An 18,132-nucleotide genomic window follows, 5' to 3' on the forward strand; every position below is an offset into this window, starting at 1 on the left:
AAGAAATTATATTTTCATTTGTGTCCACAAAACAGCAAACTTTTAAATTTGTTTTAAAGGTTCTCTTCCTGTACCAAAGAATAACTTTAGTTTTGCTAAAAAAAAACCTTCACTCATTGTGAATACATTATTCATTTCTTGAATTTGAAGCATGTACCTTTGCTTTTGTAAAAGTCTTGAATATATCTGTATAACTGTCATGATACCATATCAAATGCTTTGTTCACTTGCCAATGAAATGCAGCCTTGAAAAAAAAAAAAAAAAAAACATTTACACGTGACTGGATAGAGAAATAAGAAGACTATTCTGTATGTAACAGTATCGGTCAATCTATACATATAAAAGGCTTTTCTGTAGTTCCATTAAATGTCCTTTCAGTTCCTCTCTTTTAATGAACTGTGGAAATATCTGTGTTAAATTATGTTTGACAGCTACAGAAATTTTCATTCGTAAAAGACATCACATTAAGTAAGATAATATAATTTAAAGACAGGTTGAACATGTAACATGGAAAACTTTATTAAAACGTTAATACAATAACAATTGTACAATGTATGAAGAAAGTTTTGTTATCATCAGGCACATGTGGTTTTCTTAAACAAAGGAATATATACTTGTACACAGAGTATGAAAAGAAATTACATGACTGCAGATTGCTTAAGGCTTAATAAAGGTATCTTGTTAATTTTTGGTTCTTAGTTTTATATTATGGTATTTTTGCTTTTTTAACAGAAATAATACTGTTTATTTGAGTAGCACTGTTTGAAACCATAAGGATTTGTTTTCTTTATATTTAAATGTAAAAGTTGTCATCAAATCAGATAAGTTCATTGTTTATTGAATATGGTAGGTGAATGCAAAATATTCTAGTAACTCAAATCTTTACTAGTATTATTTTTATGTTTATATTACTCAAACAATATATACAATTAAATTGCTAATGGCTACTTTATTGGTTCTTATTGTGATATGATTTAAGTAAAATATGTTTTCTTTGTTTAATTAACTGTTTGTGTGATTTACAAAAGACCAGTGATATATGTTTTCTTTGTTTAATTAACTGTTTGTGTGATTTACAAAAGACCAGTGATGGATTAGTGCATGTCGTAAAAGAAATAGTGACCACATAGTTAAATTTAAGAGATATTAGCAATTCATTCAACACGTAGAAAATGTATATATTACAATTATGTTAATTTTTTTAAACAATTTTTCTTTGAAAATGAACAAATTGTCACATTCAGAATAATACAGTGGTTGAAAAATTGATATACGCAGCTCTCACCCAGTGACTGTTCTGACAAGGGAAGTCATGTTCTAAGCAATTAAACAAATCTAATCAATTAATGAGCCTGTCAATTAATCAACTGGAAAATATTCCTGATCATCCAACTTTAATTCAGAAAGGGAATTTAGAATGTACAAGACAGAAATATAAATTATACTTAATAGCATTAGATAACAAAGGAATATAAGTCAATTTGCAAAACCCAGACCATCAAAGAAGTGACTTGCAACAAATAATATCCAAACCACATGATAACCAAAATGTTGCTTCTTGTAACAGATGAGAATCCACAAACACAAACATCAGTGACAAAAGTGACATATCCAATGCAGAAAGTATATAACCTAATTAAGATGGAAATCCTTCTGGAAAAGCTACACCAGCCAAGTGTATAAATAAGTTGCATAAATGATATATATTTTAAACTGTCACACACCTTAACTCTCTGACTATATGCTCAGTCTCAGATACAAAGCTCATAACCATTTTGTACTTATGATTTCCACACTATAAATATCAATACAGAATGTACATCTTTGTGAAATTTTCTATATTATCAATAAATATTACAATGCTTTTATACATAAATATAATATTTTTTAAAATAAGTTTTAAGATTTTTTATGTGATGGTTTGTGTTGCTTTTTTTCATTTTTGAATGTCGATTAACAAACATGCAAAGTAATTTTGATATTAATAGTTAAAATACTTCTATGCATCAGAAAATCGTTAAATTTCACATGCAAAATCTTTATAATCTCCTAATAACCTCCAGATAACTGTCAAACAGTATTCAGAAAAAAAAAAAAATTCTAATATTGTATTATAAGGTTAGTTCAATTTCACCAACCTTGTAACCACTATTAGAAATCAGAAAATAGATACAAATTATATTTTTTTTAGTTCTAGAAATGAAAACAAATTATAGCACACAACCATAAATAAAATCTTTAGTCGAAATAGCTTAAATTTCTTAATATTGTACATCTACATATATTTATTACATTTATTTTATTGATGTTTCAGCTGTGTTTGACTTATAATACAGAAGATTCAATGATACAGCGCAAGTGAATTCACATTACCATATCCAACAGTACAAAATCTGACCTTTACGACATAACCTGTATTGGCTTTGTTTATGTGGCCTAATATTTTGTAAAATACAGTCACATTTTGGTTATAATACATTACATGTGTATGTACATATTATTTACAAATAACTCAAGTTTCAATCACTTTTCTTAAATACAGAACAATAAATAAATAAAGCATAAAAACAATGATTTCTTCCACTTACACACTTTGTGCTCACTTGCCATAATGTGCTAAGCCTTATCAGATTTTGCACATGAAGGAAATAAAATTCTTCGTTTAGTTTTACATATACATTTTGAAATAAAAAAAATCCTAAATAATTATATCAAGATCACAAAATTCCTCTATACTTTATCAGGCATAGTAACTAAGCTATATTTGTGTTTACAAAAACATAATTATTTCAAACTCCAATTTCTCTTTTCTTTCTATTTGAAATCTGGCATAAAAACAAAGTTCCCTATGCAAATACTTCACAGAGGTTGAAGCAAACATGAGAAGAGCATTCTGATCTTTTAATTGGCTATACATACACCAGAGAGTGAAGCATGTGTACATAAGCATGTATTTCCAAAAATTGAAGAGATAAGTGGGGACACTTACACTGACAAAAATATATTTCCAATATATACTTACCTCACCTCAAATATGTAGTTACTCTTGTTCAGTTCTATCCTCCATACACAAACATTTTCATGTGTTAGAAGGCTTACATTCCCACTACCCCACAATTTAATTGGTTTCACTGCAAATCATCATATGACAACCCTCCAACAATAAAAATCCATGACAACCTCCTGATACATGTTGCTCCCTCTGTTTAATTTTCACAAACTATCATACTGAATTTAGGTGGAGAAGGAAGGGCAGGAGAAGAGGTCAGTATCTACTGGGAATATATTTTTGCTATAGAAACATTATAATTTCCAATACAGTACAATTACCTCTTCTCACATAAATAGCTTGAATCCTATATTGAATAGGTAGAGGTAGTGATGTGTAGAATGCAAAGAAACACCCTTTGAAAGCATCTGAAAAATAACCCATGCTGGTAATTCTCTTAATAAAAAAAATCATAGCAGACTGCACCACTTCTGTACCAAGCATACTCTTTGCCCAATAAACACATAAGCAGAAAAGGGAAGGCCACAACAAAAAGGGAGAAAAATGGTTGGATTGGAATCTGAACTACAGGAGAACATACACTCAGTCCCAACAAAGAGAGAATATAGATCAGTCCACTACTGACAGTAATTTGGAGGAAAGCAAAATTGAATGTGCTCCAAGGCATAGAGTTCAAAACCAAGTTGTATCTGGAATATAACTTCCAATCTGTGGTGGAAGGAGGGTCCACACTATCTTCACATCAAATTCCATAGAACATAAGTATATACTACATACACTTATCTGTGAAACAGGAACATGCATTTCACAGGTAACCATATAACTGGGAACACAATATTTGAATAATGGTTGTAACAGCAACGTATGTGTCAGGAATTACATTGACTGGTCTTGCTTGAAATCCATCACCATACACAAGGAACTGACATCCATGTTATCATACACTGTAGAAGCATATCAAAAATTTCTGAATATCATCACATAAAAGTGTACTGCCTCTATAAATGATATGTACCATCACCCTCCAGACAATCACAGAAGCTTGGCAAAATATCAATCCTGGGAGTCCACCAGACAGAAGTGATGCAAATAAGTCAAGGCCCAGTGTTATTTACAAAAGCAGAACACCACCACCTTACTCTCAAATGAATCAAGTTGTATATTTTATTATTTGTGTTAAATCACATGCATGAGGATAACTCCATGGTCCACCATCCCAACAGCAGTGCAGATTTATGGTTCATTATGTATACTTGGACAGGCAATCCTCACCATAAAGCAGGATCCTAACAGTAAAAAAAGAGGCATGCCTGAAAGGAAATATATATATATAAAAAAATAACTTACACAGTTGCAATCTAAGATAAATATAGTGCTTTTTCTTTACTCACAATGTATTCAGAGCCAGCTACTTCTATGCCAAGTCCCATGTCAATATCTCTAGTAATCATAGATAGATTACTGCAGGATTTCTCCTTATATCAGATCATCACCTTCATTAACAAGGTTAAACTTGGAGTACCCCTTGGCCTAGCTGAAATTCAGATCCCACAAGAAAGTGGAATTTTTGCCCAGTTTTCAACCTCAGCTGATCTATGTTACCTATAATATAACCCATGGAACACTAATCTTAATGTAACTTGTAGAACCACCAAGAGCACCCTAATCTTTCCTCTGTTTTTCTTAGGGACATCTGATCTTTTGTCATGCCAAAAGAAATTCAGTACTCCCTTGGAGCCAACAAGTCTAAACTTTGTGAAGTTCACAGGTCACATCACTCAGTTTATTAAAGTTGCAATCACATTCAAGTATGCAGCAAATTACACTTTATCTAATAGGTATTTTTACCATTTCTTTTGTTTCAGAGCTGCATGCCCTCATTGATAAGCTTTTCATCCTTTTAACAATGCCAGCAAGCCTTCTCTATGTCAGACTTAAACATCTAGACTATTTATGCATCATACAGTGCCACCAACTTCTAATGTAATCCAAGATACCCCCTCAGCTCAAGGATAACACTATCCAGACAGTTACAGCTGACAGCTGTAAACCAAAGGAAACAGCTAAACACCACTGCAAGAGTACTAAGACTCCACAAATTTCACAAATCACCAAAGTTAACTCTTCAACATCCACCAACAGCACCACAATTTCAAAACAAAGGTAAACCCACATAACCAAAAATGACAAAAAAGTCCATACTGAAGAAGAACAAGATAATGACTACCACAGATTCCTGCACACAACCTCAAGTCATCTTTAACCTGCATGTTCTCAGTCTTGTCCAGAAAACCATTCAATTTTGACAAAGGTCACAATGAATTTTCCTTAGCCTGTCATTTCAGAGTTCTAAAATTTATATTAAAGGTCTCTCATATTTTATGTAATCCTTTGTTTTGATAACTCTTGTATTTTTTCTTGAACTGATGCAATGACACCTGAAAAAGATCTCAGGGAAAAAGGAAAGGAAAAAGTCAACTGGATCAAAAGCTAAAACCTAACTGGTAAGTGTTGAAGAAAAAAGTCACAAACAGAGGTATGCTGCAGAGGTTGAAAAAATGTGAAAAAAAAAGAAAAACAACAAAAGGAAGCCATTTAGGAAATGTAACAACTAAAAGCACATATGGGACATGAAAGCCTGTCCAGATCTGAATGGAAATAAAGATGGAAGAAAGTGAAATCAGCAAGAAGGAAGAATTACTTTCCCAAGATGCTGAAGTTTAAAAAAGTATAGATCAATCCACATGTGGAATTGTACAAAGTGTAGGAGACATTGATAGCAAATATATTAGGCCAGGCTAATAGGAGTAGAATTTGTCTTAAAAGACAAGTAATGCAAAAAAAAAGATGACAAAAGTTCAAACAGACAAAGTAATGCACTGAAGAAGTACACTGACATCCTAATTCAGAAGAAATGCTTGACAAAGAGGTCTGCAAATCCAGAAAGAATAGAAGTGACCACAAGATGGTACTAGAAAAAAAAAAGAAGTGTGTGACAAGGCTGCTTGATATCTAATGATTCAAGAGACAGAAGTCCCCAGATCAAACAAAAAATCAATGAAACTGGTAAAAAGAGAAAAGGTTACCAACAGCAGAAGATGTTCCACTTAAACTGATAAACCATCACTGAGAAAGGGCAAATGAAATAAACTAAAAAGAAGCAATCTGTTGAAACAATTAGGATATCCTTAACAAAAACCTGATTACCTGATCAATGCCAGGTGTGAAGATGGATGGTAGGAAGAGCAGTATGAGATACCAATGAGTTAGGTTGATGGATAAAGAATGGAATGAAAAGAATTGGCAACAGAAGGGATACCATGTTTAAGTAGTTGAGAAAATCAGGGTTATGCTGCTGGCCAGTAGGGCACAATTAAAAAAAACAAAAAACTGACACTATGTGCAATGGACAATAAAAATCATCCTGGGAAGAAGAGGGATGGGAGGATAAACATAAAGATATTGGCTAGTCCAATCCTAACTGAATGCATTGACAGCAGGGCTTGTAGATTAGGAATCAAAGACCAAAAAAAAAAGTATTTAGACATTCAGAAATTTGGTTAGTGCATCCAGATGAGGTGTACCTTACTATATATATTGCCACTAGAAAGCATGAGGGCTGATGGAAAACTCCATGAGATAAATTTCATCTCTGGGCTGGGAAGAAGATCCATCAATAAGGTTGGAAGCATCCAGAACATATGATGGCTAAACAAGCACAATAGCTCTCTGTAACAGAAGAATCTGGGCTGCCTTGGATAGATGTTGACTGGTAATAGGATCAAGAGTTAATAAAAAAGATATGGGTACAAGAAACAGTAGGAGTGAGGAAAAGGAACTGGATGACAAGGTCTACTGAAAAGACCTGAAGAATCCAATTACTGGTAAAGAATTCCAGATCTATGTTAACAAAATTAGTCAGACAAGCCCCACCATGAAACTTACAAGACAGTCACTGGTACTGCTAGCAATGTTGAGACCTGAATTGATAAAAATGACAAACTGAAGAACTTCTAGTAGGAGGAGCAGGTAAATGATAGGAGAGTGTCAGACTCAGAACAATGGTTTGCAAGGGTTCACTCTGAGACACATGAACAACCAAGGAAGAAAGGGTCAGATAGCAACTTACAGATTTAAACATTTAAGGAATATCCCTAAAAATGAACTATTGGTGAAATGGAACCATATGCAATTCCCAAAAATAAGCTGATGGTAAAAAAAAATCTGAGATGAGGGAGATAACTTAGGAAGACAATCTTACCAATGTAGAGTTAATATGGGAGAATTTCTCTCTCAAATTAACAGTGGTATACTTCAGAAATGAGGTGCATGTTGTACAAGTACAGTAGGAGAGCCATTAGAGTAAGATGAAGGTGGAAACTGAATTTAGTATAAATGGACAGGACTTGCAGAATCAGCCTACCAAACTGGTACTAGTGATTGTGGTACTAGTTGAGAATTAAGAAAGGAATAATTTGCCTGATGGCAAGCCTTGGTAAACTGATCTGTTGGCTGAAGAGAGAGAATAATGCTAGCGCCAACTCGTGACTAAGAAACAAACTGCTAGCATGAACCCTGACTTTAGGAGGAGAAATGAAAAAAGCAAATACTTAAAAAGAAAGAATGTCATATAATAAGGAAGGAATAGGATTATAGGAAATTGAGGAAAATGGATAAAACAGAACATACCTAAGAAATCGTGCCTTAAAAGTCTGAAATATACCTGGCAGATTCCACAGGATAGATGTAGGAAAGAATGGCATAATAGGGAGAAGGAAATCAATCACTACTGAGAGAAGAAGGTTGACTCAAGTGATGTCAATTCCCCAATGAATAAAAGCCAAAAATTCCCCAGCTGACACAATGGAACCATGATAATCATGAGGGTAGAGAGAGTGCAAGACTCATGACATGCAAAAAAATTTTGTACACTGAGGGTAACACCAAATGAAAATAGCTACATATATGAGTGTAGGTGATGTACTACAATGGAAGCTCCATTCAAAATGCTGTGTGTCACTACAATTAACATTCAGTAAAAAATATTACCTTTACTCTTTCTGGAAACTGTTATAAAAGTTTACCCACATTTTAATTGATAAAATTTTAATGTAATGTTATGAAAACACACTTTGAAAAAGTGTTTCATGATAAAACATCTTCTACACAACAAATTAAGTTAACTATAAATGTTACATTGAAAGCCCAAAGAAGTTTCTCCATGAGCTAAAATGTTAGATATATAGTCTATTACCTCAACCAACATTTGTTTTATAAATTAGTGATTCACTTTCAATATTGATACCACACCCTTGTTTGCTTGGCAAGACTATTTTTCTTTGTTATATTTCTTATCACTAATTTTACAACAAATGTACATACTGCTTTAATAAAATGGCAAGCCATAACAGAATATGCAATCAGTTACATTTAAGCATGACTGAGCTCCTGAAACTTACATGTGCATTAAAATTATTTACATCAAACAAGTATGGTACTTAAATATAAACCCAAAATAAGTTACTAAAACAAAAATACATTAGGCTTTTTTTGTGTGTGCATGCATACCTTTGTACATAAATATACATCATTCTTTCATTTTAAAAAATTCTCAACTAAAACACTAAAGCAACTTTCTTACATTTAGATGGAGCTGTAAAGTTATTTTTTCGGCTAGTAAATCATCAATTGAATCAAAAAATCCCTTTTCCACAGCATGAAAAGCTTCTTGGAGAATTTTCCGAACATCACTGTCAGTTTCTTTTCCATCTAACTGTCCCAGAAGGATTTCAGCTGGCATTCGCTGTGCAGCAAAATCTGAAGTTCGACTTCCATGATGTCCATCAAACACTCCGTAAAAAAAAGTGTCTTCCCCATCCTGAGAAGTTTGCCTACAAATGGTTAAAAGGAATTAAATGCAAATAAAAAATATATACACATGATTTTTCTCACCTTATATCCATTATTGTGTCCAAGTCACATTATTTTATGTAAATGAATTAAATGATCAAACGAATGAAATTTTGCAAAAGTTTACAAGTTAGGTGAAAATTAGTTTAGAGAAAAATATTTCATTATTACTAGCATCTGTATTAATTTCATAATGTAGTTAATAAACAGCTTTGTTCTTTTCTAACATAAAAAACTACAATTTAAGCTTTATTTAAGAGATGATACAAGTAGATTTTTTGTTCCATGAAATAGTGACTTAAACTAGATTATTCAAGTCAAACTGACTATGATTAACTCTCAAAACTACAAGGAATTTTGTTTCACCTACCTTTTGTCAAGGAAGATGACAGCACCATTTTATGTTAGAAAATTATTACACCTATCAATGATATTTTACTCTTCCCATAAATAAAACTGTAGCATAATATACTTAAGCTTTATAAAGACACCAGCATTTAACCTGTGCAAACATATGCTAAAAGTTCCACTGTCATAGATAAACTGTACAGGAATAGATTTTGCCTCATAAATAGCTGTTTCACAACTTTATATCATTCAAAGCAAAATATGTTCAATTTGTCAACCATATCACAACTGCATTATCCAGTGTTGATGAAACCTTTTGCAAAAGTATCAGGAAACATCATACAAGCAGAGATATGACATGATTTAGTTAGCAGTTTTGATATTATTTATATTATTGGCTTTCATGAACAGTGATTGCTATGGTACATATTAGATAAGTTAATTCTAATCATTATAAAGTTTATTTAAATTATGTACTAATCAGATGTTTAAAGTAAACAAAATAACAACATAATCTCATGTATATTTATATTCAACATAAAATATTGGTTAAATAACCAGCAACCACAACATTAATAACTTATGAATGAAAACAAAACAGAACCTGTTATAATATTTCATCATCAACTACACTACATCTGCCACATCCAGTGCAAGTGAGCCCTTTCACACAATACTAAACCTCACTGGGCCAGTTTGAGTATAATAAACAAAGTGATCTAAGCATTACTTATATCATAATCTTTCATGAATAATAACTGTTAGGTTGTGAATCAGGTCACTAAATGTACGATGTTTCAAAATATTTTTACCTTTACAATACTTAAACATCTAAAGATTTAATACTAAATGAAAACACATTTTACTATTTATTCAATTTCAGTTTAAGGTAACTGATCAATACTTTCCTTTATATGCAACTAAAATTATATTTTTGCCTTTGAGAAGATTCTAGTATTCCTCTTCATAACAAGTTTTCAGTCACTGGTTTAGCTGATTGTTATAGTATCTTTGGGATTAATGAAAATTTATTGAGACTTTAAGATCAGAGCTGAATTTAAACCAGACTTCAATACTACTTTAAAAACCTTATCAAGTTTTAATAAATTTATCAAAATGCATAAAATAACAATATGAAACACAAGTTCTTAACTTCTCAGGGAAATTTTGAGAAAAACATTAAAACTGAACTTCAAAGAAATAAAATCACATTGAAACTAAAACTAATTTTTCATTTTTATAAATTTCTGGTTTATTTGAAAAACTGACTAATTTTACTATACATTATTTCTGTGTTTTTATTGTAAAAAAATCCATGACTGTATTTCATGAATAAACTTCAGATATTATTTATACTTCTCATATAAAATGATTAACACCAGAAAATTCATAATTTTTAAAACAAGGCCATTTGGCCTTAGATTTTCTTTTAATTTTAAAGGCATCAAGACAAAAAGCTATAGCATTATAGACAAAAACAAATTCATATTAATGTTAACAGAAAAGAAAGAAGTTTCCCAATTAAAAATATGGTATTAATTTGCTTCACTGGATGCTTGGGAAACTGGCCTATCCTTTCAGATAATGTTTATCAGGTAGGTAAGTTAACTTTAACTAATTAGATTTATGAAATAATAGTACATAAGCTTTAAAATTAAAAACTAGGTATTATGCTGATCTAAAATGCCTTGTGACCCTAATAAGATTCCTAGTTTTTGGTGCGTTCCTCCCGACGCCAAATGACGAATGATTTGAAAATTACGTCCACCTTTTAGGCAATTATCTCCAGTTATTAACTTTCTAACTTTGAAAAGGATCAAACAAAATTCCTAGAAAAAGAAATGTTTTAAAGATGTATTATGAGTACCAATATACTAAGAATCTAATATTTTGGTTCAAGACCCATGAATAGGGGAGAATCTATGATTCCCTGTAGAGACCAATGAAATTTGATACTTCAACAATAACTGAGAGGAATGTAGAAGCCAAAAATTGAGCCAATGGGCATGCTAACATGTAATCCAGCTTATCATTAACTCCAGATTAAATACAAATCCACCTTAGAACCAAAAAATTCAACAATCAGAAGTATTATTTGAAAGAAAAAAATGCTTTCACCTGGTGATGGTAAAATAAAATTAAAGTTCCTGTACTGTATCAGATAAGGCATAACTGTCCTGCAATATAAATGAGAAATAAGTTTTCCAGCATGAACCACAATGTACATGGATTTTATAATAAACTAAAAATTTGTTCACAAACCTTTCAGCTATCAAATAAGGAACAGACTCAAAAGCAATCTGAAAAATCTCAAAACATCACACTCTTAAAGAACCAACAAAATAGAACAACTGAAGTGTAGCTGATCCAAAACTGACCTTTTCTTTCTTTTCCCTTTAAATATTGTGTTGACGACCAATGACTAGAACAATCTCTAATGAGGCAAGTTTGTTTGAGGAAAGCAATTTTGAGCCATCCACTATATCCACCTGAGGGTATCAAACTCCAGACCTCAATTCTACAAGTCCCCAAACTCACCACTGTCCCACAGGAGGACTAAAATGCCAACAGACTAAAAAAAGAAGGCACAGGGAAATGATATCTAAAGTTTCTCCAATATATCAAGGGCTGCCATCAATTGTGACCTCAGAGCCCCCAAATGACCATCACAGATCCAAATATGTCTTTATCTCACAAACAATAAGATCCCCAACATACTCAAAAGTGCAGAAGTGTCTACACACCATCTACACCAGAAGAACATTGCTGCTTTACTCTGAACTGAATAAAACTGAGCACACTCAGGAGAAAGTCTGCATGTCCTACTATCCAAATGGCTAGGAGCTTAAAAGTGGTAAGGAAAAATGTAGCAGGAGGGAGAGAGAGAGAGAGAGAGAGTCGGAGAATCTGAAGAAACACAACATTAGAGACATAGCAATATAGTTGACTGTCAAACTTTATTTCAGAAAGCAGACAGTTGCTGATACAACCAAACAAAAATCAGCAGGGATAGGCAGCAAATTCCTTCTGCTTTACTTATGTTTAGTTTATGAGGGTAATGTTTCAGACAAACACATTTATGATGCAAAACGCCACAAGGAAAACATACAATCTGTCTTGCAGAAACGAAGAAATCCCTATATCAGTGGTGGATGTCATAGACTTGGATGATTGGTATCATGCAGGTTTAAGAATAAATATGGAATGAAGATAAAGGTGAAAAATGGTAAGGAAGGAAATGGGAATGAGATCAAATTTGCTCTCATGTGTGGCCAAAGTTTTGGGCAGGAAAGACAAATCAGGTGGAGAATGATATAGGACCTGTGATATGTGTAAACAAAATTTGAATGTTTACATACACATGCCAAGAGGTGGAGGAAAAATGTCTTTTAAGGAGAAAAGATATAAGGACCAAGAATGCATGGGCTTATAGGGAGGAAGTATGAGGAAATGGAAGATGACAAAAAGGTTACAGTCAGGAATGGCAGTAAGATGCAGAAGACAGGAAACAAAAGGATAAGAACCAGAGATGTCAAAATAAGGCTGGAAATGTTGTACAACAACCAGCAACAGTGGATACCAATAGCCCCATGTTAAAAAGGCAGGTAAGAAAGGAAGTTTGTTGTGGAAAAATAGGATGGGATAAATGACAACCATGACAAGAAGAACAATAAGGACAGACATACCACTTTTGTTGGTAAACTGTCATGAAAGAAGGACACATTAAATGGGAAATCAAGGAAACAGCCTGTCTGGCAAGGGACCATACAAAAACCAAACCAGAAGATAGAGCATGAAAAGAGAAGAATGTAGCATGCCCAACTAAGGTTGCCTGAGAAGATAAAAGCCACTGCTGAACCAGCTAAATTGGTGCCACCAAGAGAACTCAACTTGGAAAGACATATATATAAAACTTTAATGACATGAGGAAAACAGATGTGTAAAGATAATGACCAGCCACTCCTGCCTAAGGGCAACAGCTACAACCAAAGGATGAAGAATAGAAAACCAAAACCTTGGAAGTTTGAAATTTATGTGGGTAGCAAATTCATCCAGTTCCAGAATATGCCATTGTGAACACCTTAGGGTTAAGGAATCATTCTTCTGTTGGGAGAATATCTTCAGGGTACAATAAATGATCTGTAACAAAACTGACAGCACCTAGTATATGACATACCATTAATCAAACATGATGGCTATGGGCCCAAAACAGGAGGCTCAAAATGTGAAAAAAAAAAAATTTCAACTAAGTGTCTCTTGCTGAGTAATGTACATTACAACTGTAGAGTTCTCAGAATGAACCATAACCAACTGGTTCCAAAAAGATGGAAAGGCAATGAACCAAAGCCAAATAAACAGCAAGTAGTTCTATGGCAATGATTTGCAAAGATGACTCCCCTTACAGATCAACACCCTAACATCTCATGCATGTCCAGATACTCCAACCTGAAAGAGACCACCCATGAAGAAATGCAACTCTGGATGAGTAAGAGAAACAGATTCAACCACCAGGCAAGGAGCACATGAAAAGAAAGCAGGGAGATGGTTAGGGACATTGAGGAATCCCACACAATGTTTCAGTGGTCTTGTAAAACCATTGAAGAGATCATATGTTGATCAATTGAAGGTGATGAGAGCTTCGAAACGAGTCCATGCCTCTAAGAGAGATAGAATATCTCATGCAGTTGGAGAAGGAGAAGATTATATGGGAGACAAGGACAAAATGTAGCAAACCTAACTGATCAATTCCAGGAAAGGGAGAAGCTTGGGTGCATCCCCTGGAACTAACTATGACTGCATGGCATAAGATGGGCTAGGAAACAGTCTACCAAAATCATCTTCCTCCTGTTCAGATAGAGTTGAACAAGGTAAGATGGGAGAATATTCAGGCAAATCAGAAATTTGCAATAAGGTAGCCAACTTTCAACAAACCAAGGCTGATATGTCTTCCACCTATAACTGTGGTTCTCAAGTCTTACAGATAAAATGAGTTTCAGTAAGAAAACAACAGCAGTAGTTATAACAAAAAACCAAATTCATGATAACTATCACTGTAAATAGTAAAAAAAAAAAAAAATGCATATACAGAAGTAAAAAATACACGTAATAATAATGTGTAGAAATTAAAATTTAGAGAACTGAAGTACTGCAAAGAAGGCAGTATAAGTCCCTTATTGGAAATCATTTTGTAGTCATAATGTTATTTTCCAATGAAATATTTGCAGTTGAACCTTCTACCATTAAAACTGTGTTTTATTATATATGAAAAATAACACTATGATAAAAAAATAGCATGTAGTACAAAACAATGCATCTTGTGTGTTAAACATTCTCTAGTTAGAAGCACAACTAACTTCACAAAATAACATTACAAGACAGGAGCATAAAGGATTAATAGACTTCTAAGTAGAAATTGGCATGTAGGTGTCACTGACATTAAATGTTTCTTTCTGCTTAAAGTGCATTTTTCATCAGCTTATGTCATTTTTAAAATTATAGATAATTCACTAAATATGAATATTAATGATTTTTTTCATATGTGCCATTATAAAATTCAACATTCATTTTTTGTACTAATCAGTTTAAGGCATTTCTTTCTTAAACAAATATTCTATACAAAATTTACAAATGTTATTCACTATCAACCACAAAACCTTTAAACATTACAAGCAGATGTTATTTTTTCCCTAAATAAATTGTGGTAACACAAAATAAAGCAACAGAATTCCCACATTTTTTATGCTTACAAATCTTTTGAGTTTAATCTATCCCAAAATTGCTTTTAAAACACTGATTTAGTAGAAATAAAGTCTTTCTTGATTTGTATGGCAAAAGAGCATTTGATAGGTAGTGTGTTAAAATATGCCAAGGTAAAAAGTGTTACATTATTCAAACAATGTTGTTCACTTATAATAGATAAATTACTGCCCTCTGTTTGAATTTTTCAACAGTTTATATAAACATGACTCAGTGTAAGTACATTATTCTCCCATGTTATAAAAAGAAATATGCAACTATGAAAAACAGATATCTTGTTTCAAAATTAAACCTGGTCTAGCAGATAAAAATGAGTAAACAAAAATTTATGAACATATTCTTACATAACTGACAATATTTAATTTTTCTTTTCACAAAAGTCTATTCACAATAACAGCTCAGAATACTACGTGAAATTTACAGTATATTCATATTTGTAAAATCCAAACATAAGAATAATACCAAGCAGTTATGACAATTATTCATTCCATACCAAGGATATATTCATCGTGAGAAGCAGATGTTGTGTAATCACAAAATATGCATGCATCTAGTGTTCTACTAACATGAACAAATTCACACAAGCCTGTGATAGTCTTGAGATTTATATATTCTATGGTAATTCCTCTACAATGAATCTGAAAATATCAATTTTTCTCCATCACATACAGATTTTTCACAAAGGTCATATGTACTTTTACATACATGTAAGTGAATTATATTCACTGAAATTGGGCCACATTTTTTATGCTTAAAATGTTGACAACCACTGGCTATAGATTTCTCTAGACCAAATGCAGCATGAGAGTCTTACTGATCATTCTTGAACCCACAAGAAACACACCACTAGTGGCTAATCAATTAACAGGCCCATAATGTGCCACTTCTGGATAGTATTTGTTTGCACATGCACCTTGATATTGTTTTTTTCTTTTCAATATTAGTGATTCATTGCCATGGCAATAAGAGATTGTGTAAGTAACACAAATATATTCTGCTATATTTGTGGTAAATTTGTTGCAAAGAAACAAAGATTAAACATTATAGAATTTGTCAAGAACAAATATTATATGCATTTTGGAATAAAACTTGAGGACCAAGAAAATCATGTGGGTCCACACACAGTTTGCAACATTTTTGTCAAAGATTGGTTTGGTTTTTGGAATTTCGCACAAAGTTACTCGAGGGCTATCTGTGCTAGCCGTCCCTAATTTAGCAGTGTAAGACTAGAGGGAAGGCAGCTAGTCATCACCACCCATCGCCAACTCTTGGGCTACTCTTTTACCAACGAATAGTGGGATTGACCGTCACATTATAACGCCCCCACGGCTGGGAGGGCGAGCATGTTTGGTACGACTCGGGTGCGAACCTGCGACCCTCAGATTACGAAACGCACGCCTTAATGCGCTAGGCCATGCCAGGCCCTTTTGTCAAAGAGTCAAGATAATAAGAGTCAAGAATTAGTCTTTGACTTTTGGAATTTAAAGGTCTGATGTGAGCTCAGAAATCATAGAGATAACTGCTATTTTTGCTGATATAATGTGCAAGGCTACAACATCCTAAATAAAAAGGAAATTTCTTATCTGAGCATCAATTTGCTATTAAGACCTGTTGCTCATGGACCTGATACATCTACTCTACTATAGACTCTTGTACAGTTTCTTCTGATTCTGAACCTGATGTTAATAGAAATGATGATTGGGACTATTTTCAACCAGAAACATTTCGTGAACCACAACTTTTCACAAAAGTGAACTTAATTATTTAGTAACAGATTTAGGGCTTTCCAAAGGATTCCTCAGAAATTTTGGAGTCCACAATTTAAGCTTAGAACTTTCTTTTTCCAGGAGCATGTACTGGTAAAGTAATTGTGAGAAAGAGCATATACCATACTTTTTGCAAAAAGGTTCACCTGTTTATTGCAACAATATTCCTAAATTAATACCAATGTTAGGTGTTGCAGTCTGTAAACCAAGTGAGTGGCAATGTTCATTGATTCCCCTGAAACAAGTCCAAAAAGTGTTCTTCACAATGGTAATATACATGCATCTATTTCTTTTGCTCATTCTCAACACTCTCTAACTTCTTCTTAATAAGATCAAATACATAGCCTGTTTACATTAAGTTATTAGAGTTTGTCACCAAAGAGACTAATTTTTTTAATGGCTGTCATTATGAACAACTTAATAAGGTGTCTATGGGTTCAGTCTTGCTCCAGGTTTGGCAAATCACTTAAGTCATCAAGAAGAAAGACAGAAAGTTGTTTTGAAAGGTTTAAACAGTTATACTATTGAAGATATGTTGACTATATGTTTGTGTTTTTGAAATATAAATTTGATATTCCAGAATTTCAAAATTACTCAAACAGGAAATATTAAATTAACAATAGAAGAACAAACAGTTAATGTTTTATCCCTTTTTAGACACCAAAATAATTAATTTATGTAGAAGTTTGAGACGAAGTGGTATCGTAAACCATCATTCACTGGGCAGTAATTTCATTTTAATTGTTTTTACCTTTTGAATTTAAGAACCTACATCATAATTTAATTCATTGGGCTTAAAACATAATTCTTTTTTCAGTATTCCATGAAGAAGTACAAAATATAAAAGTTATTTTACAAAATGTTTTCCTGTATAGTTAACAGAATTATCAAGAATTATTTAAAAACTTTGTGCATCCCAAAAACCAGTAAATAGGTTTAAACCACAGAAATACTTTATTGCATTCTGCTCTTCACTGGTAAACATTTAATAGATTTTTTTAAAAAATAAAAGCAATCTTTTGAATAATAAAATATCTTCACAAATTAAGTTTAGAACTGTTTTGAAACCAAAATTTCATGTAAGTAATTTTTTTTTAATTTAAAGACTATATGTATAACCCATTGCTCTTACACCACCTAAAAATGTATATGTCCAAGGCGTATCTTTGGCTATGTGGGCTCTATAATTCATTGTTTTAGTGTAAGAATTAAAAAAGCATGTACAAAATACAGTACATAATCAGTTTGAGTGCAAATTGATTTTCATTTTAAGATTAGAAATACTTTTCTTTATTTAAACTTTTCCAATTTAATTTGTATAACTACTAAGGCCTCCTAAA

The 18,132-nt window shown here is 32.7% G+C and overlaps 1 protein-coding gene across 3 annotated transcripts in view; it reads right to left on the minus strand.

The window, feature by feature from the left end:
• Window positions 1–18,132, minus strand: part of LOC143255255 (TGF-beta-activated kinase 1 and MAP3K7-binding protein 1-like) — an 81,560-nt gene that overhangs the window by 48,236 nt on the left and 15,192 nt on the right. For all 3 annotated transcript variants that reach the window (XM_076510645.1, XM_076510644.1, XM_076510646.1), the window contains exon 3: window positions 8,653–8,902. In XM_076510645.1, coding sequence (XP_076366760.1) covers window positions 8,653–8,902 — 250 coding nt within the window. The remainder of the gene's footprint in view (window positions 1–8,652; window positions 8,903–18,132) is intronic.

This window comes from Tachypleus tridentatus, chromosome 7 (assembly GCF_004210375.1).
Source record: "Tachypleus tridentatus isolate NWPU-2018 chromosome 7, ASM421037v1, whole genome shotgun sequence".
Lineage (NCBI taxonomy): Eukaryota > Metazoa > Arthropoda > Merostomata > Xiphosura > Limulidae > Tachypleus > Tachypleus tridentatus.